The sequence below is a fragment of the Athene cunicularia genome, assembly GCF_003259725.1.
Source record: "Athene cunicularia isolate RWA chromosome 7 unlocalized genomic scaffold, athCun1 chr7_part1, whole genome shotgun sequence".
NCBI classification, from domain to species: Eukaryota; Metazoa; Chordata; class Aves; order Strigiformes; family Strigidae; genus Athene; species Athene cunicularia.
Window position 1 is genome coordinate 25,541,150 of NW_020799107.1, and position 26,834 is coordinate 25,567,983.

Here is a 26,834-nt window from a genome sequence, read left to right on the forward strand (position 1 = left end):
ACATTTTGATGATACTTTTATTACCACTTTTCACTTCCAAGAATGTCTGTAAGATTTTGGTACAGTCCTATGCAATAGTATGCCAAGAGTAAGCTTTTGTAATTCTGGATTGTAAGTATAGAAAATAACAGAGGATTTCATACCGTATCTGTAATTCATATCGGCACCAAAGTGTTTATGATTTGAAAGGGATATGCATTACTTTTGTGAGACTGCATGTAAATATATATATTTAGGCAATATTTTTTTTTTCAATGTTGCTGACTTGACTTGTAAAATAACTGTTGTTTTTTTTATCTTAGGTCTGAGGGTAACTGTGTTACTAACATCATCCCTCATGGTATTGGGAGCTGGCCTGAGATGTGTTCCAGTTTCAGACCTAGAAATTAGGAAGAAGTAAGTGAATTTGTTATTTTTTATACACATATTTTATATTTTCTTCTAATGTAATTTTTGCTGCTACTGCAAAGAAATGTTAGTACAAATTTTCTGTATGAATTTGACACACCAAATGTTTGTTGCGTGAACAAGGGCTTACATACTTCTTTGCTTCCTAAATGGATTTTTCTACTCCGCCTTCTACATAGTATCTGAAGATCAGAAAGCCCTTTACAACCTTGAGTTAATTAAGCCTCACCCCATCCTGCATAACTAATATTAATCTGCTTTGCAAACAAGGAAGCACAGATTTAGAGAGGTTCAGAAACTGGCCCAGGATCACACAGGGAAACATGCCACAAACCCCCAAAATATGTAATCTGTATGCAAATGTTAAATAATTAGCTCGTGTTTCTCGTATTGGATGTATGGGATTATGCAGTGAGATGGATGAATTTATGCAAAATGGCCTTTTTCATGTAGTCTCTTCTAGTCTGCACTCTGAAGTGTCTCTGTACTTTTCCTGTGGTTGAAATGAATGCTCTCTGTACACGTGCTATTTAAGAGTCTCTGATAGAGACAGATTGATTCCTAAAAATCACACAATCCAAACAATTCAGTTGTCTCATCAACGTATCCTGAACCTGGGAATCCTCAGTAAGTGCAGGAGTCACACTCGCTTTGTGCAGCCAGGGAATATGGGTCACTTATTCACTTAACTTTCTTTGGCCTCTCATGCTGAAGGAGGACGGAGTACTGGCATTACTACATTTTTCTGCTTCTTTAAGAACAGCTAGCTGTTCACTAGTTATGCTTGCATAATATGTAAGCACTAAGAAAATAACATATTTATAAAAGATTTTTATGTGGGTTTTTCCCCCTTGAATTCTAGTCTGCTTACAGGCTGTCCTTGTATTATTTCAGCAAGTTCTTTTTTTTTTTTTTTTTTTTTTTCTCCTTAGTATTGCTTACCCTGAAAATCACTTGGAAATTTTTAAGTTGAGAAAGAAAATGTTTGGTGTGAAGTAGAAGGCAGATGACTGGGTACCATGGATAAAACAAAGGAAGAGTTTCAGAGAAAGGACTGAGAATGTAATAAACACATTGATTGTAAAACTAGTACCGATCAGGAATAAGTAGCTAGTATGTAATGAATGGCTTAGTAAACTAAATGCAGCGTGGTGAGTAAGGGGGATGCAATTTCAGTTTTTAGGTGCTTAGTAGTGTATAAGGAAACAAAAGGTGCTTCTGATGTTAGTTGCCCAGTGTTGCCTATTTCAAGGTGGTGTTGAAGGACTTTGTGTGCAAGGCAGGCTGAACTATCCATATTGTGCTACCGTTCACAGTGACCCTTTTAAGGTGAAAATGTACTGTTAAGGTGGCCAGGAAGACCTTTCCTCATTGTGCCCTTGTTTTACCTTTTCTCAAGATGCTAAGCGGTGCTCAACATCCAGTTCATCCATTTGACCAATCTTGGATTAAATATATATGTATTTTAAATGAGCCAGATGGCTTAAATGCAATGAAATGTGGTGTCTTATGTAGCTTTTCATTTATGAATTATGCCAAAAGACTTGTGCTGTCCTAGGTTTTACCAAAGCAAGGATGAAGACTGTAAGAACCTGAGAAGAAATTCTCAAATGAGATTTAGATGTGAAATATCATTTGGGGAGCGGGATGGAGAGTTTCCACATGTTCTGATCACCTTTAGACTAGGTTTTCCAGTGTAAGTGCAGCAAGGAGACCTAGGAGAACAATTAAAAAAATGCCTAAGGAGAAATATTCAAAGAACAGCTTCTTTAGCTAGGGAAAGAAAGGCTGTAGGCTGTATAGAGTCTGATGAGATGTACAAAATATGATGATACATTTTACTGAAAACTATATAGGCAAAAAAAAAAAAAAGATCATGAGCAGAATCCTGATGGAAAAGGTTACTAATTTCATTTACTCGTGCTGTGAAAATATGTATAATCTCCATCTGAAATTGTTAAATTTGCTTATGTAGTCTGCTCCAAAAAAAAGAGAAATTTTCAAGAATTGCAGCTCTACCTGAGGAGGAAGTAGTTTGATCTTTTGCACACTTTGATTAAAAATCTACGGAGAATGAATTATGGCTGTGTGAAGAAAAAGATAGTTTTCAGTGGAGGTTTCTTGAGACATTATAAGTAATTGTACAGACTGTGCAGTGTTATACCAGCTAACCTACATTGTTTTGAGGACTAAGACTGAAGTCCAATTTTCATCTATTACTTGAAGCGTGATACCAAATAAAATAATGTTTTTGAGGTGAGCATTACTGCTTAATTCACTGGCAACAACTGGTGGAGCACTAAACTATGCATGCACTTATTCTGAATGTGTATATTTGTTAATATGACAGTTTGAACATTGCAGAGCCAGTCAGATGAGCAAGATCACACACAAGCTAATGTTGGAGTATTTCAGAAGCCAGCGTAGCTGGAATTTCTTTAAATGCTTTTTTGCATGTTTTGTAATGTGTTCCTTCAGTCCCCAGATAATCTGCAGTAATATGCTGAAGGATTTCCATGGGGCAATTATGTCGGAGTTAAGATACATAAAATTACAAGAACGTTCATGAGGTTTGTCAGGTTTAGGGATTTTTTTCTGCTTTGTAGCTGTCTCTGCTCCCTAAGCTCTTGTAATTTAACATTAAGGAGAGCTACTAAAGCCCATTGCCTATCAGAGCAATCACAGACGTGGGGAAAGTGCTGTTAAGACTGATATTTAATCCTGACTGCTTTATGCTCCTTATCTCACACAGAGCTGTAATATCCAAGTGCATTCTTAAGCTCTTTTCTAGTCTATAATTATTACTTTGGCTCTAGCGTGTAACAGCAGACTAAGACTATCTCCAGTTCCCCAAGTCATGTTTTAAACACAAAGCTTAACCTCTGTTTTCAGTTCATTTGATGCCCATGTATATGCACGGCTTGTATGAGGGAGAGTTCAGGTTGCGCATTTGAGCATTTCTCTTGAAGCAGCTCTTCCTTATGGTGAATTTTCCTTCTCTGCCAGTGTGTGACCTAAAACCATACTGGGAATCCATGGCAGAACTGCTTAAATTCAGTGAAGGCTGAAGTGAGAGTGCCTGGCAAAAATGTGGAAGTATGAACTTGCATGTGAGATTAAGAAACCAGTCTATACATGGACTAGTAAAGTCCCTCTCATGTACACATATGCTCTTAACTTTCCTGCTTTCCTCCCCTGCCCACTAACCTGTGAGGTTAATGTGTGTGTCATACAGACAAAATAATTTTTCTCATGTACCATGTACTTCTTAGTTTGTCAGATGTGCAAGATATGTGATGGTGAATTTGACTTTTAAAAATAAATCCCCAAACCATTATTCCTTTGTAAATATTATAAAAAACTCATTTGCACACCTGTTTTTTTAGTTCATAGTTAATGTAAATTATATAGAACATTTAAAAAAGATGTTATCAGATTGTACCATTTCTGAACTTGTATGTTCTTTCCTTCCCTGAGGGTTACAAGAGCATCACTAATGCTTCTTTGCCTGCATTTTGTCTGGTCCTTTCCTTTTTTGACTACTGCTTGGCACTGAGCGAATATTTTCATTGAACTCTTTTAGAATTTGATTGTTTTATCCTGAGCATTAACATTACTAGGAGGTCATATTTTTATAGGCAAAATCAGGATTGTTCTCCCCACATAATACTTCATATTTATCTCATATTCTGTGTTTAGGGATAGATTTACCTATGGATCAGGTCTTCCATATGATTGTAAAATAATAAATCTAGGCAAAAAGCTGTATGAGCTGAAACATATAAGAAAGAAGGAAATAAATGATGAAATCAGCCCATAGCCATAAATCTGTGGCTTTTAAGACTGGCCATGTGATGTAAGACTTCTTAAAATGTTTTGAAAGACAGGATAATTAAAGACATGGAAGTAAAGAATGTAACATAACTTGTTATTTGTATTGAATATATTAATTAAGCAATTTATTAGGACTTAATATGCTGTGGACTGGTAGTGTTTGGCCTTCACATTAGATTTCACAACAGAGAAGTAGTTATTGAGGACCCTGAGTCACAGCAGTGAGAGGGCACTCCTTGGCAGAAAGTACCATTAAAACATTTGTTGGGAAGCCAACAAAACAATGTCATGGAGAATGACATTAGAAACAGGAGCGGTTATTTACAAAGTCATTTATGGGGGACACACCAGTAATTGGTAGATCCTATAAAGGGTTTTTTTCTTTAATAATAACATTTCTTACGATTTTTAAATGTTTTGCCTACTCTTGGATATATTGATGTTAACTTTTTCCTTTATTATATTTGAAAATTTGCTCTTACCACATCTTTGGTACTTTTTCTTTCTATTAGCTAGTTGCAACCTAGTTTGTATTTATTCTTGTTAGACTTATTCTTTAACAGTTCCACATTTTCCCGTTTTCATCCCTGAAAGTCTAAAAAATGACATGGTATCATCACATTATTTGTTTTTCCTGATCCTAAACCAACCACGAGCCACTATTTTTATGCATGAAAAACATAAAGGGGTGCCTCAGAAGAGGTAATTCTAGTAAAGAAAAGACATATTAGGATTTTCATATTCCCTGGCAATACTGAACATACTTCTGTGCTCCAAAAAACACCCCAAACTGGAGCAGCTGCGGAGAAGAGGGATTAAAATGTTCCAGGGAATGAAAAGAGCATTTTAGGAGAGAATGGTGGAAGAATGTGCCTGCAAGAAATAAAGACAGAGTGTGATGCATATTGTGCACTCCCTAACTCACTGGGGGAGAGAAATGAAAAAAGTATTTAATCTTAAAGCATGGTTCTGGAAGTAAAAAGATGAATAAACATACCTGTTTGTAGCTCAGAGGATTTAGGAGGAAGATGGTAAGATGGAGCATTTGCCTGGCACTGATGGCACTTGTTGGTTTGTGCTTTGGCTACAGTGCTGGGGGAAGGCTGAGGTGTGTTAAGCCATACTATCAGAAGAAAAAGGTAAGTGGAGAAAAAAGCAAGCAGGTCATTCACGGGTAGGTTCGCACGAGGAATATTTAATTTTTATTATACCCCTGTAACTTAACAGTTTAGCTTGTTTTTATTACCTCCACTAGCTCCATCTTGTACAAAGGTTTTATTTTTTAACTTCTGCTCCAAAGCTGCTCTTTTAGATAAGAAGTCTTGTGAGTTGTTCCTAAATGGCAACGATTTTTTCCTTGTCAATGGCAGCAGTGGATTTGGTGGGTGATTAAGTGCCCCTTTGGCTGCCCTAGCTCCACACCCTGTGATGAACCAGTAGCTGCTGGTCAGTGCTGCCGCTTCGGTGGCAACCAAGTTGGCTTATCCTTCAGCTGAAACAGCCTTCATGGAAAAAGGAGGTGGCTTGACAGTTTTGATGGTATGTGCTCTTTCCTCTTGCTTCTGTGCTGAGTTTTGGCCATGACACTGTGGGTGTCATCTGCCTGGTCCAGCAACTGGAGTAACTACTGAATTAGCAATTTACAGACCCTGTGTAAATTTTTGGAACGGTAAATCCAGTAGATGTATTAAAGGAGACTCTGAAATCTCAGAAATATTTATATCTGCAGCAATATTTAATGGGAAGCATTTCTAAAGGGCCTCAGCTAGTCTAAGCCTATGCTAGAAGGGAAGAGAATTTCTGTTCTTTGTGAGATACTTAACTCCATTTCATAATGGGAGTTGTTATCCTCAACTGTAGAAAGCTTTTAATTTTTTTAATCATATTGAGCTCTTTGCCTTAGTCTTGTGACTCATATTCTGTTGGCTGATTTCTGTCCTTAAAGAATAATTCATATTAATTGAATTTATATTGAAGGTGCTGCATTATAATCAAAACACTCTCTTGCTCTTTCACTGGCCTAAGAAAAATTGTTTAGGAATGCTTAAATAGGTCTTGTTTATCCCATTCCCTAATTTGTTTTGTCTCCTGTACACTCCGTTTACTAAAAAATCCTATTTAGGACCTATCTTGTGCTAACTAATCTCCATCAGCTTTCTCCCATGGCAGCCCTGATAGCAGCCAGTCCTGGTGCCCTTCCCTGATAACTTGTTTCAGTATGTTTTGCCTCATTAGCCCGTAATGTAATTGCCTACTTTGTGTTTACAGCAGTGCTGTTTATTTTGGATCTGTTCATATTTGATGAGCATGTCCTCCATTAGTGTTGCTTTAAAGATGTCTTCTATTAATAATGGGTTTGTGGAGTGGGTTAGCTTTAAAAAGAAAAAAACAACCAACAAACCAACACCCCACCCCACCCCACCCCCAACTTCTATTAAAAAAAAAAAATGTCAAAAAGAAGCTTTTGCATGTGCCCTCATCCTTCAGACTTCGGTAACGCTTTAAGTGAAGAAACCCTCTTCTCAGCCGTGTGACAGCTGTGATGGCTGTGTAATAACATGGTGTGATGATGTGAGGATGTGAGTGAATTTGTCACCATACTGTCGGGGTCTCGCTGTATGCCTGCCTCGTCCCTTTCCTCTGTCAGGGCATCTGACGGAGACGTCAGGGTCTTGGCCTGAGAACGCTGCTTCCTCTCCTTGCAAATCCTTGTCTCTCTCTTGGCAGCCTCTCAGTAATAATAGTTTTGGAGTAACTCCATTTTCCAATTCTTTTAAATTCAAAACTGAAACTCACTGTTTTTCAGACCATTGCAAATGTGTTTGCTGTTCTTTTTAAGAGTGGGAGAAGAGACATGAGTCTGGGAGGCCTGGGAGATGCTCTGGTCCTTTCCAGGTCTGCTCCCATAATGATGTGACTGACTGTGCTGAGGCCATGGTTTGTACAGGACGTGAAACATGAGCCCAGTTCCTGATGAAGATGATCAAAAGTACATTTTAAAGTTTTTGGCTTGATGATCAAAAGTACATTTTAAAGTTTTTCTCTTTTCTTTTTCACTTTACTGCTGGAGATAATGTACCACACAGTGACTCAGGCTTTCTTCTTGTAATAATTTTTCTTACTGATGGGGAAAAACAGCTTTAAATTATTCCACATATCAATGGTCACATGCATCAAAAACAAGCTAAAAAATGTTAATGGCTTCAATCCATGAATATCCAGGAGGCATAAAGCTTTTGTAGTATAAATATATCATTTAATGAAAATATTGAAAGGAAGTGCATTTCCATGAAATTCATCTTTCAGAATGTTATTTTTAATAGATGAATTCATTACTTTACCCAGAGGTATTTTTCTTTCCAGTCCTTTTCTGGACATAGAGTTTTACTGCACTCTCTTTGGGTTATGAACAGAAAAGCATTTGCATTGGGTTCTCCCCATACTCCATAGCAGTGAATTGCTGTAAAGCATGAATTTGACCTCCCTGATTCTATCTTTGCTTTAAAAAGTCCCTGTAAAGGTTTCACTTAATAGAGGGTTCTTTTGATGTATTTATTTTTGTGAGTCTAAAAGGGAAGATCTGTCCTTTTCTAGTAACTTGATTGTGAAAAATCAGAGGTGGTTCTCTACAAAACTGGTATCAGTTCCCTTTGAGATATAATAAATCTCCTGGTGTATAATGTGGGTAAGTCCATGTCTTTTCCTGTTTCTTTTCCTGGGCAAACAACTTGCATCATACATCAGTGTACACACTCTAGAATAGGAGGTATTTACTTGCTTTGTTGCCATGTAGTGTGGTGTCGTGGTTTAACCCCAGCCAGCAGTTAAGCACCATGTAGCCACTCACTCACTCCTCCCTGCCCAGTGGGATGAGGATGGGAATTGAAAAGATAAAATTTGTGGGTTGAGATAAGGGAAGTTTAATATCTAAAATAAAACATAATAAAAATAATAATAAATAACAATTGTAATGAAAAGGGATATAACAAAAAGAGAGAAATAAAATCGGAGGGAAAAAACAAACAAAACTACCACAACAAGTGATGCACAGTGCAATTTCTCCCCACCTGCTGACCGATGCCCAGCCAGTCCCTGAGCTGCGATCGGCCCCTCCCAGCCAACTCCCCCCAGTTTATATACTGAGCATGACATTCTATAGAATGGAATATCCCTTTGACTAGTTCAGGTCAGCTGTCCTGGCCATGCCCCCTCCCAGCTTCTTGTGCACCTGCTCGCTGGCAGAGCATGGGAAACTGAAAAACCCTTAACTTAGGATAAGCACTACTTAGGAAGAGCTAAAGCATCAGTGTGTTATCAACATTATTCTCACAATAAATCCAAAATCCACTGTACCAGCTTCTAGGAAGAAAATTAACTCTATCCCAGCCAAAAACAACACATGAGGCTAAATTCAATAGCACTTGAAAAGTGCTCTGAAGTCCTCCAGTGGAAGGGTCTCTTTCATTTGCTTCCAGTAGTTCCCACAATGAGCTAATCACTATATAAACCTATTCGTCTTCCAAATTAGCAGGAGTTGAACAATCCTCTTCTTTCAGTGAGTGAAAATGTCAGGCATGTGAAAGAAAAATTACCCATCTATTTCTGCAAAACATTAACTTTATCCAGAATTACTTTTTGCTTAATTGTTAGGATCAGCAATTAATCTACTAAACTTTTCTATACTAAGAAGCATGCTACAGCACTGTCTTCGTGCAGCAGCAGACTAGCACTCTCAGTGAATTTGTTGCTCCTCGTGCTTTGCCAGACTGTGGCAAAACTGATTTACCAGTTCACCTATTTTTTTTCATTGCAATTGTATAGAAGTTTGAATAGTGACTAAATGGTTAGTTCTCATGGCAGCTAGTGGGAAAGGCATGGTAAAATTTTCAGGAAAAAAAACCTTCACCAAAACCTTCTTGACTTCACAAGGCTCTTGAGAATGAGCCTCTGTTCCCTCTTAGAATGCAGAGGACCCTAATTTCTTAGTTGACTGAGGATGCATCAGAGGCTAGTAGAAAAAAAAAAACACGTTTGGAGAGTCAGAGCAATGCAGTGGGGCCGGTGGCCTCACTCTTCCCCTCTGTTGCCTGAGGAACAGGTGAAAATTCTATTTCCACTGTTAGTGTTAAAATACTGATATGACTTCTCTGGTTCAAGGCTTTCCAAAACAAGCTCAATTCAACGTGTTCAATTGACACATCTTAGAACGGAGCTTTGGAGACTTATTTTAGCGTTGTGATTTAAATTTGTTGTATTAAAAGTATTTTTTTGAATAAGTAATTTTCCCTCTACTGTTGCCTTTGTTTCCCCATGTGAGTATGGAAACTAATGAGATTTTCTTTCCTTTAAAATTCTCTTAAATCCAGTCATGAGACATATTGTGGTAGAAACACGTGTTTATATAACACACAGCTTTTAAATAGCTTAACAAGTCCAATACCTGACAGAACTGTGACCGTGCATGAAAGGTATCAGCCTGTACAGGGAAAAAAGATAAATAAAGTCAACCCTAAATGGAAGCTCTTTCACATCTTAACTATATGATAATTATAATCAATCACTAAAACCTTTTTTCTGTATAATCTCACTTTTTTTTTTTTTTTTCATACCCAGTTTGCTCAGTGATACTGTAATTTCAGCATTTATAGTGTTACCTGATTTTTTGTTGTTGTTGCTTGTTAGGATATTGCAACAGTGACAGCAGGGAGTGAATAAAGAAGGTCTGCAGGTTACTTCTTAATGCTCATATCAAGCCTTCTCTCAGGGAAGTGATGAAACCCATATAATTTAAGTTATTTATAATGTGACGACAAAAATTTGGAAAAGAGGTGACGATACAGTACAGTAAGAATTTTTCTTGTCTAATTTCTATTGCTGTATTTCAGCTACACCTTGTTCTATCTTTTTGCAGTTCAGAGTCCAGTTTAGGAACAAATGTGATCTTTGTTTTGTGCAAAAAAGATGTGTGTGTTTATATATGTCTATTTATTTTTTTAGTACATACAGATAGATACATAATGTAAATGTATAAGTTATTCATTACTGTGATGCTCTGGTGCATGATATTTCACACTAGCATTTACTACCAGTCTTCAAATAACTTTTATTTATTATTTTTCTGTAAGTGGCTCACATTGACTCCAAGTTACAAGTTTGGCAGAGCACACAAATTCATTAGTGAGAGGTCAGGTGTGCAAAAACCTTGAAATTTCAAAATGAGTCCCTGACCTAGCTTTTGAAAAGGTTAGAAACAAGATATTTTGAGTAGATGTTTATGTCCCCACTTTGGTATAAGTTAAACAGTCGTCAGTTATTTTGTAAGTCAGGGATGAATTTCTGGTGTCATTTTTTCCAATTTTCTCTTTCATGGTTGTGATTAAAAAGCCTTCTACTCTTATGTTATTTTCTATTATTTGAATTCAATAACTTTATATTTTTTTGATACATGAAAATAATTAGATGACGACTGGATAAATAATGCTCTGAAAACAGAGCAGAGCTGAGTAAATAACAGATGAAAATTACCTTTTTAGTGTAATAAGTCTGAAAAAATTTTTCTATCCAGGTAAGGTCCTGAGCTAAACTTCTCTTTTTAGCCCTTTTCTCAGGGAAGAGAAGTTGTCTTGTGCAGAATGAAACCGAAATAGCAACAGGGAAAAATGCAGTTGCTCTTTGCACCTTTTCAGTAGCAGAAACAAGAAAATCGAGGAGTAACAGAAACAAATGTCTTGGTGTTGGAGCAATTTTTAGCACTGATGGTGTGTGTACAAGAGGAGACTCCTATGGGCTGTGAGACCAAAATCTAGCACAGTGATGATAAGATGTTGTAACAAACAGCAAAAGGCCACCAATACTGTTGTGTTCATATTCCTCTGTCAGATGGAGCAGCTGCTACACACATCTCCCAGAGTAGCAGCTTAGTAAATGCACTGAATTGTGGTTTGAATTGCTCGTCCTTGCCTCTCTAGGGAAATGAGTTAAGGATGTGTAGAGGAACAATGCAAGTAATTTTTTTTTTCTCAGGAAGAAGTAGCTTAATTCAAGCCAGTGTTGAAAAACAGATAAAATATGGCTCAGGCTGTTATCATGTGCAGAGATATTTGAGGTAGTAGTCTGTATATCAGTGGAAATTCAGTCTGAAAATAGTGTTTATTAATCCAAATGTGTTAGACTTGAAAAATTAAGCATTAGGAAGATAAGAGATTATCTATCCTGGATGATAATGGCAAGCTTGGTAAATGCCAAAAATGCAGATGGAAACGCAACTCTGTGGGAACAGACAGCACACGCAGCGGGGCATGGCAGGAGAGAGAGCAGCCAGGAGAACACCAACAGAAGAGACCTAGAGAGACAAAAAATTTTCTCTTTGAAAAAATCTGAGAAAAGTAATGTAGAATTAAAATTCGGGAGGAAGAGAATACCTTCTCCCTTTTAGATCTGCAAAGTAAAATTAACATGTTTCTCCCTCAGTATAGAGGTCAGTTACAGAGCTTTAGTCAGATGGTGGGGTTTGATAGACATCATCTAAGTCTGAAGTGTAAATACATGAAAAGCGTATGCATAATTCTCACAATATATAAATTGGGTTTTCTGTTAGGTGGTTTGTTTGGGTGGGGGTTTTTTTCAAAACTTTTCTTCTTCTACCAGATGAAGTGTCTACATGCCCATAGGCACTGCAGAACTAATGTACTTTCTTTCTGATTTTAGTGAGTTTTATTTGCCCTTAGGATTTCTGTAGAGTAGGCATATTTGAATTAAAACAATATGATCATAGTGGTATAAGTGAACAGAAGTGTTAGTATGGCGCCTATAGCTATAAAGGTTATTTTGTGGTGACACACTTTTCCTAGCATACAATAACAAAACCACAATTTAAGCATTAAATTCACTTTGGAGGAAGAGGAAATACTAAAAATCTTTGTATGTTGCAGTAGTTGCCCACTTGCTACTGTTGCTGGGGATGTAGCTGTTTCTGGGGATGTAGCATAGCTCTGCAAATACCCTGAAACAGTTTAGGATAAGTTTGAGAATAACTTGTAGTGAGGAAGTAGAATGAAAATACCAAAGTGCACAAGGATACCTGGGTTTGTCCAAAGTATGCTGGGTCAGAGAATAACTATAAGGGATTCATGTAACGTGTACTCCAGAAAACATGCCAGAGCAGTATTTAAATTGTGCTTTTTATTTCTCTAAAACTATTTTATTTTGTTTTATTGGGGGGCCCCAGTTTTACAAGCGTTATAAAGGCCTAACTATGCCATGATGGTATCCATCTGAAGCACATCAGGAACTCTATCCTTGCTATGTGAACTTTATTTTTTTAATGTTGCTTATATTTAAGAGTGGATATTACTTCTGTCCCAGCTTGGGAAGTGTTTCCTTCAGATGATATGTAATAGCTTTTTCTTTTTTTCTGTATAATTTTATCAATTTTGTTTAAAAATTTGATTTCTAATCCACTGAGAATTGATAACATCTATTCCTTTTTATTGCAGTCTAGCTTGTTAATTTGATAAAGAGTCTGTCAGCATTTCTTTTGCATATTTTGTTCCTTTGTGTGCTTTAAAAAACTCTTGCTACACTGTACATTATTCAGCCATTTGTGGCTTGAAACATTGCCTAAATGCTAGCTTGTGTTTCCCCATTTTCAGGCCGTAGCTTTTTATGTCTGACAACTCAAGTCTTGCAGCAATAACATCAAGTTCCTGCTATGCTTAGAAAAACACCACCCATTTAAAAATATCATCTGCCACCATTTTATTGCACAATGGATAGATCTACTTTGGAGGGTTGCAATGTTTTGTTTGACTCACTAGCTGTTTTTTAGACATGAAGTTTTTATATAAATTCCAATGTACTTTTGCCTTTCATGGCTGATCACTTTTTGGAAAAGTCAAAGTGGATGGTTTCTGGCTGACTTCCACATGTAGAAGAGCCTTCAAAAAGTCCTTCTTGTATGGCTCATTGTACTAATATTAAGCCAAAGTTTACAGAGACTTCACTGCTTGGAAGTACTATCTCTGTTCTGTCACCAGCCTTATCTGTTAAATCCCAATGAGTGTGAAAAACGAGAAAAATCTGGGTTTGCTTGGCTGTTTCAACAGTATGTTGAGAATGGCCAGATTGCTGGAGAAGACGATTCTCTTGGAAACCTCAACAGCCCGGCCTCCTCATCTGTAGGCACATAGAGCTCATCTGAGTGTGTAAATAAAAATAAATAATGCAGTGAAAAAATATGCAGAGTATTCTGATGAAGTGTTTCAATTTTGGATCTGCCATAACTAATTTAAATCTTCTGGTGGGATTTATGCAGGCAAAGGGGTCAGGTTTAAGACATTTATAATTTAATGCTTTCTTGCTACTACACCTTTTCTACTTTTTTATCCTATCATTATACCTTTTCTTCTGCAAAGAAAGTTCCTTTTATTCCCTCTTCCTTTCCTGCTTTAAAAAGAATATTTGCTTCTCCATTTATCTGAGGTAATGAGACCAGAGTAACTGAATTCTTTAAATCAGTCTAATTAGGCTTCTTTTAGTGTATAGAATATCCTTTTTTTGCACAGGACTTTCATTTCTTTGTGCAGTCACTCTATCTCCAGCACTCGATATCTTGCATGCTTTTTTAATTAAAAAAAGCCAAGCAATTGTCATCCAAATGACTGCATTCTCTGTTCTCTATTCCAGGCTGATTCACGGAGGGCAGCTGTTAAATGGCTTGGCGGGGCCAACTGTGATGAACGCGGCACCATTTCTTTCCACAACGTGGTTTTCTCCAGATGAACGTGCCACAGCAACAGCCATCGCGTCACTCCTCAATTACCTGGGTGCTGCTGGCGCGTTTCTAGTGGGACCACTTGTAGTGCCATCTCCTAACGGAACATCTCACCTCCCTCTGCTGTCACAGAGCAACACTGAGCACATCAAGGACCGCATTGAGGCTGTGCTGTATGCAGGTGTGGTGCAAGAATAACATATTTTTAAAAAGAAAAAAAATTACAAAAACTTTACATACTTTCATGTGGTTTTGGTACTTGTGAACCACTACCCTCTAGTGGCTGGTCTGCCCAGAAAACAGTTACTGAGTGATAGAAAATAATGAAGAGGTAAAACATTGTACCATCAGAAGGGTTAATTCTTTTCCCATTTGTGTAGGAAAGATTTTAAAAATAGGCTTTTGTACAGGCTGATTGCAAATGGAGTATTTCAGTTGTTTGTATCGGCTGTCTTAGGAGAAATGTCTTCTAGGAGAGCTTAAGCTTTCCCTGAGTTTCCAAACTGGTTTTTGCTTCTTGAATTTTCATTTAAAAAATGCATTCCTGACAGGTTGGGTTTTTTTTCTTTTCTGTAAGGGTGGAAATCCAATAGTCTTTCATCATTAAATTATTTTCTATATTAAATCAGCCTTAATTTATGACTTGCATATGCCTTTCAGTTGTGATTAGATTATTAGTATTTGAAAATCTAACCTTGAAATTAAAACTCAGTAGATTTTGTTTTTAACTGAAACCACATAATTCTTCAGTGGTGAGCAATTTCAATGAAGTTATAAGAATTTAGTGGAAAAAAAATACAAAAATACTGATACAAAATTCATCTAATATAACTTAGATTTTATATCCTTGCTCTTTTTCATGCAGTGGCTTCTACAGCTCTTTGTGTCACTTAAAAAAATAGCAGCAAGCTTTAAGGAAAAAGAGTTGTGTAAGTGGCTTAAGAGTCTACGATATAATTCTTAGTGGATATGAATTGGTATAGCATTAAGAGCAGTTGAACTTTGCCATGTTATGGCAGTTGCACATTTGGTTGGGTTTTTCCCCATTATAATTGCAGCCTCTGAAATTCAGCCAGGAGTTAGCCCTAAGTGTTCCAGAAGTCTTTAAGTGTATGTATTTACTTTGTAGTTCATATGCAGGTTTATGGGACTGATTTAGCTGTTTGTGATCATTTATTCCTGGATATTGCTCTTATGGAAATTTCATCGAGTTAATACTGTTGGGTGAGCGCCACTTTACTGTTCATTTTAAAGAAAGCATAGTAGTTGAATCACTATTTCAGTAAGTACTTTTGAGTAGCCTGCTTTTTACTGGACTCAAATGTATTGGAAGAGCAAGGAAATTTGGGGTTGGCTAGGCTTTTTCAGAGGTAAATATGTAGACTTCGAAAATCTTATGGCAGATGAAAAGGGCCAGTGTGAAAAAAGGAAAAATGTCAGCTTTTGTCCTGAAGAGCAGTAGATAAGGGGAGGAAAAATCTAGCCATTACAGAAGTGATTTAGCTCTTCCTCTCCAGATTTTTCCATGGAGAGATAAGAAGTACTTCTAGGCAGATGAATTCAGTTCTGTGCCTAAAACCACTGTTTTGAATCTGGTAGCACTAGAAATGTTCATTTCAGCAGCCTGTTAGATTCACTTTTGTTCTTTTCTGGGAAGTTTTCCTAAGCATTTTCTTCAGAAGGTGGGGTGGATCCTGCTTGCCACCAAGGTTCAGAGGTGTGTCTTGCCTGCTCCATGTCTGAGTATGGCCCCTTCTAAGCCAGCAAGGGGCTGGGAGCATCACGTAGACCTGTTTGGGATTGTTGGTCCCAGCATAAGATAATACTACAACAACTCTTCAGCTTCCTAGGAAGTGTGTTTTATGGGACATCTGTAGTTCTTAGTATTTGAAAGTGCTTTGAACAGAAGTGGTTTCTTTGTGCAGCTGTGCTTGTGGCTGTGTCATACAGGTGCGTCTTTTCAGGAGCTACAACCCCTTTAGCTGTTCAGGCAACAAAAAAGAGATGGTTTGTGAACATTACCACCTGCAGTGAATTGCAGTAATGGTGGCAAAACATCCAACTGGTTTAAAATTGGTATGAACTATAAAAGTTGAGTTTGCTTTGAATCCCTTGTGAGATTTGTCTGGTCTCACCTTAGCCCTGTGTCCCTGGAGAGCTGAGAAAGCAAGGTCCCTGCTGTCTGCCTCCCTGTGCTCTGTTATGTCAGATAGGCTCCAGAGATGAAAGAAAAGGTGCCTCCTGGTGGTTCATCTACGGACCAGAAAACATCTGGAAGGTGTGGTGGAGTACTATTTGTCCCCCTAATCAGCTGGGCAGGAAATGAAGCTCAAATAGACTTCACAGATTACTAGTAAAGATGTTACAGGATGTAGCAGAACAAGGAGCTGGACCTAAATGTCCCACTTCCCCACTTCTTCAGTGAGCGTGATCAGGCTTGGTATGACTTCTCCTTTAAGATACTACAGGAAAGCCAGTTTCACAGGATAAGCACTCTGCATTCCTAAAGGAGTTGTGTTTGTGATGGAGCTTGTTGCTTTTCTGTGAGGTAGCCTTAGATAAGCAGCTCCCAAAAGTTAGGTGATGACTTCTAAAAGATGGTAATGATGTGAATTGTTGACTTGGGATCAGTAGCATGCCAAGAGTGTGCTAATTTTCCAAGGACTTAACCTCAAACATGATTACGAAGCAATTGCTTATATACCCATTCTGAATTTGCTCTGTTAATTCTAGTCTCTTCTGTGTTTTAATAAATTGTCTGTGTTTTAATAAATTGCTGTTCCTTTATCTCAAACACAGACTAAGAGCTCAACTGAATTACCACAGCCTCTTTCTGTGTCATCTCTGTCACTGCATATTCTGGTTCAAAGCTGAAATAGTACAGATGCAGTAAATCAGGATTGAATTGTATTACCTGAATCGCATAAGGAAGCTCGAATTATTCTGGACTGAGTAATATGGCCCCTAGAGCTTTTAGCCATGTGCTTCCCTAAATATCAATGTAAAATCATTATTTGTTTAAAGGAAAAAAAAAAAAGTGTATGTGTAAAGTGCCCTCATTGCCCCTTTACATTTCAGGACAAGATAGGGAGGAGGGTTTCTGGGTTTGGGTATGCTTTTGTACTATGAGTAGTCTATCTGAAGAAAAAAGACCTGAAGAAAAAAAGACTTGTATTGAGGAGGCCTGTGTCTCTGTAAACCTCTTTTTTTCTGTTTGGGGCTTGCACAGGCAGCAGGGTGCCTACTTCCTAAACTAAGATGTAGCTATCTCTCCGCCTTGACAGTCACAGACCACTGTGGCATGGTACCCAGCTTTTTGATTCACTCCTCAACAAGAGATATACACGACTGTGTTTCTGCACACTATTTTATGCTTACTTTCCCAATTCTGAGTGCTTTGCTGCATCCATTGCGTTGTTGAGAAGCCAGTAACTCCTGTGGAAGAGCTTCTCTTTTGTGACTGCAGCTCCCTTGGTCTCAATATTGACCTATTTCTTACATTTTCTCTTTTGGTTTCTTTAACTTGCTACTTAAAATCTAAATCTTATCCTGAAAATGTGTTTATCTAGTCTGGTAGAGTAAATGGTGATGGAGATAAAGGTGCAGGTTTCCTAATGAGGAAGGAATGCAACATGTAAGAAATCAGATGTGTTTGGCAGTACCTGGACTTCTGATAGAGATGCAAGTGTGATACACAAAGCTAAGATGGCACTGAAGACTTGTATTCTTTAAATAGAGGGATCTGCTTTAGTTTCCAAAGTGAATTCTTCTCTTTTCTTTTGTGCATGAGGGCAGTGCTTGTGAGGCACATTTTGTAGCCTCAGTATAGTGTAACACTGGGAAACATTAAAGAGTTGCAAGAAGGTACTACAAGGACTGAATGCTGAATTTAATCATTAAAAAGGAAAAAAAAGAAAGAAGTGTTGCCATACTGTTCCTACTGCAGCAATTTGACTGGCAGGAATCTTGAGGCAACCCATAGAAGAGGCCCCAGAAGAGCACCTGTTATAAAATATTACCATGACTTAAAAAAATTATCAACGTGTTTTACATTCCTCAGCAAAAGACCTAGCCTTTCCCCTTAAGGTATTACAGTATAATGAAGCTAAATAATAAGCATCTCGGACAAAATTTATGGGAGTGTGTGGTCACATTCTTGTTGTCTATGCATGTCTACATCTGAAATCTTCCTTTAATATGTGATTGAAGTGTGAGTATGCATGTACATAGGTATACCTATAAACCTATATATATAGACTCAGATACAGGAGAGGGGAATAAACAGCTTTTGGCAAGCCTTGCTTCCTTGTCTAGTATCAACCTATAGGACAAAACAACTCATCCCTTTCTTAGATCTGGGATGATCAGTTATGGCCAGTTCTTTATTCATTGCTCATGGTCTCAAAAACAATGTAGACAGAAATTAATCTATTCTCTGGAGAACAGAGGAGATATAGTGAGCAGGTCTAGTTAAAGTGCCCTTGACTCTCCAAACATGCAATTAGACCACAGTAGGAAAAGAGACACCACATAATTCAAAATTAATCCCTTAGTATATGATCGTGAGGAATGGTATTGTCACATTGCTGGTATGGTTTCAAAAGAAATTTACTGTAGACTTTTTTTCTGTATACCAAATAGAAGCATTCATTTCCCTTCCCCATCTCCAGCTGATCCATTTAGACTCCAAGTGTTATTTACTTTTCAGTTTCCTGAATTTATTTTCTTCTGGTTTAGCAGAAGAGCTGGCAAAGTGCCATGTTCATATTGATTTATTAAAAAAGAGAAGAAAAAAGAAAATTAATGCAATTGAGTATCCAGCTCTGCTGGAATTTATTTGTGGTGTCGGTGAACACTTCTTTGTTATAAGATCACAGGTTCTTTTAAGATAACACACTTAAGCTATACATTTTTCTCTCCAGCAGCAAAGAATTGTTTTCAAAGGGGATATGAGAAATACTGGGATTGAGGACTGTGGAGAACATGATATACATTGTAAAAGGCCTGTAAAACAAATTAATTAGACTGACTGGGTAGAGTTGTTTTTCCTCAGAATGTCTGATCACAGGGCTTGCTGAGTATTTTCTCTGAAGTGCTCATCACTTTGCAAGTTCAGGTCCAAATTTCTGCTATAAAATTTTTCAAAGATCTAGAATACCTGCTGCTGAACAAGAGAAGCATCTGCAAACAGCTGTATTCTTTCATTTTTCTCCCTGTTACCCATGCTCTTTCTATTCTGGAGCCATAGCTGGTCTTACGCTTTTCTCTTTATATTCTGTTGCCATGTAATACTGTTTGTGTCCGAGATGCTGCCTTGCTTGACCTTTCGTTTGTCTTCATCATCCTGTGCGCCAAGTAATTGTCATTCCATGCCCTGGGGCTTCCCCAGTCCCATCTGTTTAAAGTCTCTAGCACGCTGTTACCTGCACTGCGTTACTTCCATTGCGAGGAAGCGTGTCCAAATCTTCATAATGCAGTTCTCTCTGAAGAGAAAAAGCAAAATCTTTCCTTCTGCTTCACTGAGTTCCCCATGTATGAGCCTGGTTCTCTGCAGCTTCTGTCACTGGAATGGACTGCTGGTATTTCTCCATCTCATTGAGTCTCCATCTTAATTTGAAATCTTGCTGGGGGAGGAAAAAAATTCTCTTTCAAGTTACACAGTTCTGTTGTCAGGAGCAGTAAAGCACTTGTGGCGGGATTTATGTAACAGAGGCTGGCTGATAACAATGCTGTACCAAAATAAGTCTTTTGATGCTAACATCTGTTCTTGGTTTTGTTTTTCTTTGCCCTCTTAGAATTTGGGATGGTTTCCCTGATATTTTCTGCAGCGTTGGCCTACTTCCCCTCGCGCCCTCCATTCCCTCCTAGTGTGGCTGCAGCAAGTCAACGGCTCAGCTACAGGAGAAGTTTTTGCAGACTCTTAAGGTAAGTCCTCATTGGATTTCCACTTCAAAGCAGATAAGCACCTAAATAAATAAAAACAAGTGTGCTTTAATCTTCTTATTGAGCAAACAAGTTGGTTTGTAGTGCTTTTAAACAAAATAAAATGAAATATTGATGCTGAGACTTAAGAGGATGCTAACTGCTAAAAAGCAGACATTAAATTTTAAATCATTGGGTATATCTCAAGCCTTGATACCAGAGTCCTTTAGCACCAACACTTCTTTAGTCATCCTGTTAGCACGGCTTCTCTTCTGCAATGCTTCTGTTACATTGGGTTATACAAGATTGTTAACAGTGTGCATGCTGCTAGGTGTGAGAAAACAATTGACAACACTGGGCATAACTAACTAATAAGCTGCTTTCTTCCACACTTATTGTATTGGAATGAATTTGAGGTTTGCTTGTCACTCAAAGGAGTATTCAGTTGCTTTCATTCAGCCATGGGAGCAATGAATGAACTATCCAAAAACATTGTATGATTTATCAAATCTCATGAATTGTATGTTAAAATATGAATAGATGTGTTTCTGGACAGGGTCATAGGTGAATTAAGTTTCCTTTAAATTTTGGGTTTTAAAAAAAAAGTTTTTAAAAAAAAAGAGAAAGTGACATCTCCCAGCTTTGTAACTTCTCCCACTTGGCCTCTTGGTAAGACCCAGTCTCACCCACACAGTGTTTGCACAGTGTCTTGCACAATGGGGATCTGATCTCAGAGGAACAGCTAAAGCAACTGTAATATTAATGCTGAATAATTGTCAAGGAGGCCTGTGCCTGTATGTGATACTGCACTGATGAACATCCTGGGGCAAAGAACCACCACTCCCATGATGTGGAGTATGGTGGACTTCACTGGGGGACTTCACACTCTTGTTGTCATTGTTTCTTGGGCCATGTAGTCATAGGAGCTGAATCTGTGTACAGAGGGCTGCTTGAAACTTAGTAATGGTGGAGCTTTAGGCATTTAGTTATTACAGCTCTATTGTGGAGTGTACTTTCTAAAAGTATATGTAGAACCAGCAAAACCAACTCCTGCCTTGTTGTCATTGTTTTTTCCCTTTTTTTTTGGAGGCTTGTGTTTCAGTTTGAGGGAATGAATAGTTGACAAGATGTTTAATCCTGTGTGTTCATCCTGAAACAGGCTGGCAGTTGGGAGAAGGTGTGAGTACAGCTGGCTGGTTAGTCTGCAAAGTGACCTACTCAGGATATTTAAAAAAATATCAATTCCCATAAGGACACTTAGCACACACAATAATGCTGTTACACACCCAAACTGGTATGCAGTGAGACCCTGCCTGAGGGATGTGTTGTAAAAATGTTGCTGCTGAACAGAAATCCAAACAGCAACTGACTCCACAGGTGAAATATAAAATTTTTGTTGACAGTACTCCATTTGGGAGCTTTATAACCATTAGATTCCTTGTTCAAAGTGTTGTAAACAGTGGACCTGAGATATAGGTAAGGTCAGGAGGTAAACAACAAAACTGACTTACTATTCACAATCAGTGAAACTTAAGAAAATAAACTGGATGCTTAAATAATGAGTATAGTTGATAGTGTCTCCAAGAACCAAGAGTTTTTTTTAAAATGCGGTCGGTCAGGTAGATCATGATATCTCCCTTCACTCTGGTCTTTATGCATTCTTCCATGCTACCTCTTATCAAAGGCACTTCTTCATTCCTCTGTACATGAAACAATCAACAGTTCATCATTAAACACACTTATCTTGGAGAGCCTTTCAGCAACAATCCATCAAGCAAGGGGGTTTTATAAAAGAAAATGGTATCTGTTGTGCTTCAAGAGAACTCCATCATGTGGTTCATTAGGCTTCTAAACTCTGTTGCCTGCCTAATCTAGGCTTCATAATTCTTGGCACAGAGAGCCTTTCTTTTGACTTAATGGTGTAGAGTGAAGGTAATCAGCTGATGAATACCAGGAAATCATAATTTCCTCTTACTGCAGACTTACACACAGTTTTTATACCAGAGGGTAAGGCATTTACGATATGTGTGAGCTGGTGGGCTGACCAAAAAACTGTGCACCAAAAAACATTCATGAGAATTGAGATGTTCGTCATCTCCCTCTTCTCTCCCCCAGGCTGCAGTTTTATCACTTCAAAATAAAACTGCATAGCATAACTTCACCATTTAAGTCATTGACCTTTTTCCTTGGATGCCAAAGGGATCTATCAAATCCTTGCAACTCCCACACTCCTTCATGCCTTCAGGTCCTGAGCAGTGGTCTTGATGAGCTACTTCTTGCAGAGTTGTATTATACATATCTCCTTAGGGTTGACCGTCCCCTGTAGGCTGTATTTTTGGGACTTGCTTAGGAGCTTGGTTCTTCCTCCTGATTTGGAGGATTCCTGTTTCTGACAGATTACAATGATTAACTGATCTCTGGTTATCTTCTGATACCAACTCTCTCAGCCTATAGTGGGAGACGACAGATTAGTCATGGTTTGGGAGCTAAGCCCAAATCTTTTAACAGTCTATCACACACTGTGACAAGTGTAGTTTGAATTTCCATTAGAAAAAGTATGGTGCCCTTTCTCAGTTTCTTGGGTGAAGCAAATATGACTTCCCCCCCGCCCCATGTCAGAATATGCCACAAATTTCCATGGAAAACTTTCTAATAGAAGTAAATAGTTGATAAGTCTTAAAATCTGCATTAAGAAAACATGTCATGATTTTTGCTTTGAAGTATTTAGTTGCTTCTAGCCGATTACGTGCCTTTTATATTTTCAAGGGACTATGTAAGCAATTTTGAAATTTCATAACAGGGTTTTTGTGCATCATTATTTCTTTAATGAGACTGTCATATGACATCACCATCCAGTGATGGAAGCTGCTTAGAATGTGCCTGATCTTAATCGGTGCTGTCAGTTATTCTGAAGATGGTGACTGACAGGGCTACAGACAGGGCTCCACTCTGAACCAACTTGTCTTAGAGATTCTGTTTCTGAAAAAACAGAAGAAAAAGCCAATTCATATTCCAGCAAAATGGTTTAACAGAGAGGCTAATGCCGATAGCCTGTCATAAGGGCTGATATGATAGAAAACAGTGTGGGTTCACCAGCTGATGGTGTGACAGACAGCACATTTTTCTATTTTCAATGAAGCAATTGCAAAATTGCAAAAACAAATACAAGTGACTGGAACCATGGAAAGTGGAGCTGCTGCTTCAGATGTACATTTCAAATAGCTTCAGCACTTAACGTAGGCAGCACTAGCTATTGCTGGACAAGGGGACAGAATGACATCTGGTGATCAGTGCTGCTTTGTCACTGCCATGCACCCTTTCTCCTGGTCGCCTTCCTTATTCTGGACACTAGGCAGGGTGGCAGCCTCTGTCACTGGAGGATGTTGTGATGCCAAACTGGTTCTCTAGTATTGGTACTAGGAGGTGGACGTAGCACAAAGCAGCTATCCCATGTGCCAATCTGTCTTGTTGCTTGAGTTACGGAAGACAAATACGCCACAGATTATTTTGGTCAAGTAAGTTACAAAGTACTCACCCCTTCAAAAGTAGCTCTTTAATGAAGATGAAGTTCAGATAGCCAAAGATTTTGAATATCAAGCAAGTCTTGTTTTGGAAGAGTGCATTCAGACTTGTTCCCTCTTTGCGATCTATGACATGGCTATATAGGCCCTTTCCCTTTTATTTTATTCGACAGATGTTGAATTAGCTTTCACTTGGATAGTATTAAATAGCGTCAGAAAACCTGCTTAAGAGATGCCAAGATGGTACAAGATAGACTAGGATAAGAGGAATATGACATTCTTAGGAGAGAAAAAAAACATTGTCAGGAAGACAGCAAATGCTTTAGCGTTCAGAGAAATATAAGCAGTGTGTAAAAGAGCTGAAAGTTTGGGAGTTGTTTTTCTTTATAATAAAAAATAAATCTGACATGAATGATATTGAAAGAGGAGGGTATGTACATGTGATAGAAATGTGTTATTCAAGAAGAGGATGTGTGAAAAAGAACAGTGCAAAAAAACACTGGCTGGTGTGCTGTGCGTGGATCATCTAGGGGAGTAAAACAGCGTAAGCTGCAAACCTCTGAGTGTTTTGGAGAGTATTTGAAGCTCTTTCTCTTCCTCTTTGTAACTGTGTGCTATCAAGATGCCGCTGCATGCCAAGGAACTGGTACTGATCAGGATCAATTTTATATAAATCGTTTGGGAAGGGAGGGAGTCACATTTTGTGGTTAAACAGATATCCCATGGGATAAACTTGGAATCACCATAAAATCTTTTCACTTTAAAATACCACTGTTGCAGAGTCCAAAGTATATTTTCTGATTTTATTCCCAAATTGAAAAATTTTTGATGAAAAGTTGGATGTTTCTTAGCAAAGATTTTGCATTTGCTTTTGGTTACGGTGGGTGGGGGAAATTGGTGGTGGTATTTGTCTGCCAACTCCTGTTTAGCTGTGTATGATGAAGATGATGACACAGCTTTGACTGCTTCATTTTCACTGAATACTAAAGGTTGAATAAGTTTAATTGGGAGGAAAAACCAAACACATTGACTATTTAGAGCAGAATATTATACTTGTATCTGTTTTTTGACAGTTCAAACTGTCAAAATTTTCCCCTCTTGCAGCTGTGCCCATCTCATTCTGAGAGCTCTCCTTGCCTTTCACCAAAATAAAGAAGTAAAACATGTTTTTTAAAAAAATAAAGTACAATTCAAAAACTATGAATCTCTGATTTTATTCTTGAAATAGACCTTTTGTCATTTAAATTAGGGCTTATTGTTCCTAACATACACCTGGGCTAAGTAGGTTGCCCATGCAAATGCATGGAAGAATTGCTTGTGGAAATGAGAAACACATGAACCCAGCGTGCTACAAAAATCTTTGAACTATGTGGAGACTGGCTTTTTTATTATCACAGTGCTAAGGCAGTAACATCTCAGCCACTGGAATTTCAGTGACATGGCCAGATACTTTTCTTGCTTTTCCTGGCTCACCCTTCCTTCATACCTCTGCTATTTTTCTTGAGGGGCAGAACATAGATTCTAGGGTGTCATTTACTCTAGCAGCTAATCTTGGTGCAGTTTCTAATATAAGCTGCAGCTAATTGCATATATTTTGTCTTCACAGCAATTTCCGATTCTTGATGATTGCTTTAGCCTATGCTATACCACTGGGTGTTTTCTCTGGCTGGTCTGGTGTTCTGGATTTGATATTAACACCAGTTCATGTAAGCCAAGTAAGTATCTCTTGACTGATAATCAGCAGCTGTTTTGTAAGTGGTGTTTTTATTTTGCTCTAGCATATAATTTTATCAGGTTTTTGTGTTTAAGCTACTATTAATACATATGGACCACTTTTCTCCTGAAATTTTAAGCAAAATAAACTGTAGCTTTTGCATCCCAAACTGTCATGATTCTCCCTGCTGGCTCTCTTCCAGTGGTATTTTCAGAACGGTATGCACCTTTTGACAAGGAGGAGGAGGCAGGTAAACAAAGGGGTGTATTGTTGGCTGCTGCGCCTTTAGTAGAAAACCCAAAAGTTTTTGCCAAGTGGAAAAGGTGAAGTGAGCAGAGGATTTCTAAGTTTTTGATAGAGTATTATTACTGATATTACTTAGATTCTGTAAAGAGATGTCACATTTAGGGTATAGTCATACTTAGTCATACTTTCTTTTAGTGAATTTATTTCCTTTTGAATATCCTAGAAAAAGTTTTGCACTTCAGGGGGCTGTTGCTAGCAGTTTGCAGTGTCTGCATACCATTTTTTTGGAAAGTAACATCTTACCATCTTATTTTCTCAGCTTTAACAGATTTCTCTGTTTTGTTTTGTTTGTGTTTTTTTCCTGTCAGGTAGATGCAGGCTGGATTGGATTTTGGTCTATAGTTGGAGGTTGTGTTGTTGGCATAGCAATGGCAAGGTAGGAATAATTACATGTCCTTCTCCATTTCTTCAACTGTGATTGACATTTAGCTTATCCTCTTAATAACATAACTTGTTTTTTTTTCAACTTCTAGAAACTTGAAATAGAAAATATATTCTGGGGTTATGATGTGTTTCTTATAGAGCAATGATTTGTATATTCCATTTTAGTGGTCGTTGGGGGTTGAGAACTCCACATGTGTATACCTCAATTTGGCAAGTCATACTGTTACTCCTGACAAGTGCTTCCTGTATGCTCCTTTTAAACACAGTTCTTGTGAATGCAGCTGCCTGATATGAAGGAGAACCCGTTATAGCACATTTGGAAAGCATTGAAGAAATTAGTGTCTGTCTCCTTCCATCAACTCTTTCGGGCATATTGATTCCCAAGGGGATATTGGAAGTGTAGCACAGACAACCTACCCACAATAACGTCATATTCCTCCACAAAGAAATTATTCTGGGCTTATTTTGGCTGGGCTGCTGGATTCCTAGATGGCCTAACTATGTTTTGCTGTACTGCTATGAGTTACAGTGTGGGTGTACCCACACTTTATATATCCAAACACCATGCTCTCTGGCCATCATGAATGCTGTGTGGAAAAGCAAGAAATAGACTGCCTTTCCAAATGGCTGCTGCTTTTTCTTCATTGAGATTCCCTTCAAAAAAAGGGGGTGGGGGGTAGGGGGAGAAGAAGTCTTTCAGGAGGTACTTGAACAGTGAGTTTATAAAACTGATTAAAACCAATTGCATGTTCCCCTTGCATCAGGATATCTGGCTTCTCTATGTCCACTCCTCAGGCTCCAGTTCTGCAATGAGTTTAGCACTAGTGCAGGGGTCTGTTATTGTTGAAGTCATTGTGGGATTATGGACCCAGAGAGGCATCTTTTTAGGACAGAAATTGAACTACTTTTTTTTTTTTTTTTTTTTTTTTTTTTTTTTTTTTTTTTTTTCACTTGCTGTTCATCACCAGAGTAC

General features: G+C 38.1%; 1 protein-coding gene across 1 annotated transcript in view; it reads left to right on the forward strand.

The window, feature by feature from the left end:
* The first annotated feature begins 302 nt into the window (after nucleotides 1-302).
* The window catches only part of SLC49A4 (solute carrier family 49 member 4), a 51,536-nt gene continuing 25,004 nt past the window's right edge, over nucleotides 303-26,834 (forward strand). Inside the window, exons 1-5 of the mRNA XM_026852834.1 lie at nucleotides 303-396; nucleotides 13,927-14,195; nucleotides 19,810-19,939; nucleotides 25,064-25,172; nucleotides 25,786-25,853. Coding sequence (XP_026708635.1) covers nucleotides 338-396; nucleotides 13,927-14,195; nucleotides 19,810-19,939; nucleotides 25,064-25,172; nucleotides 25,786-25,853 — 635 coding nt within the window. The 5' untranslated portion in view covers nucleotides 303-337. The remainder of the gene's footprint in view (nucleotides 397-13,926; nucleotides 14,196-19,809; nucleotides 19,940-25,063; nucleotides 25,173-25,785; nucleotides 25,854-26,834) is intronic.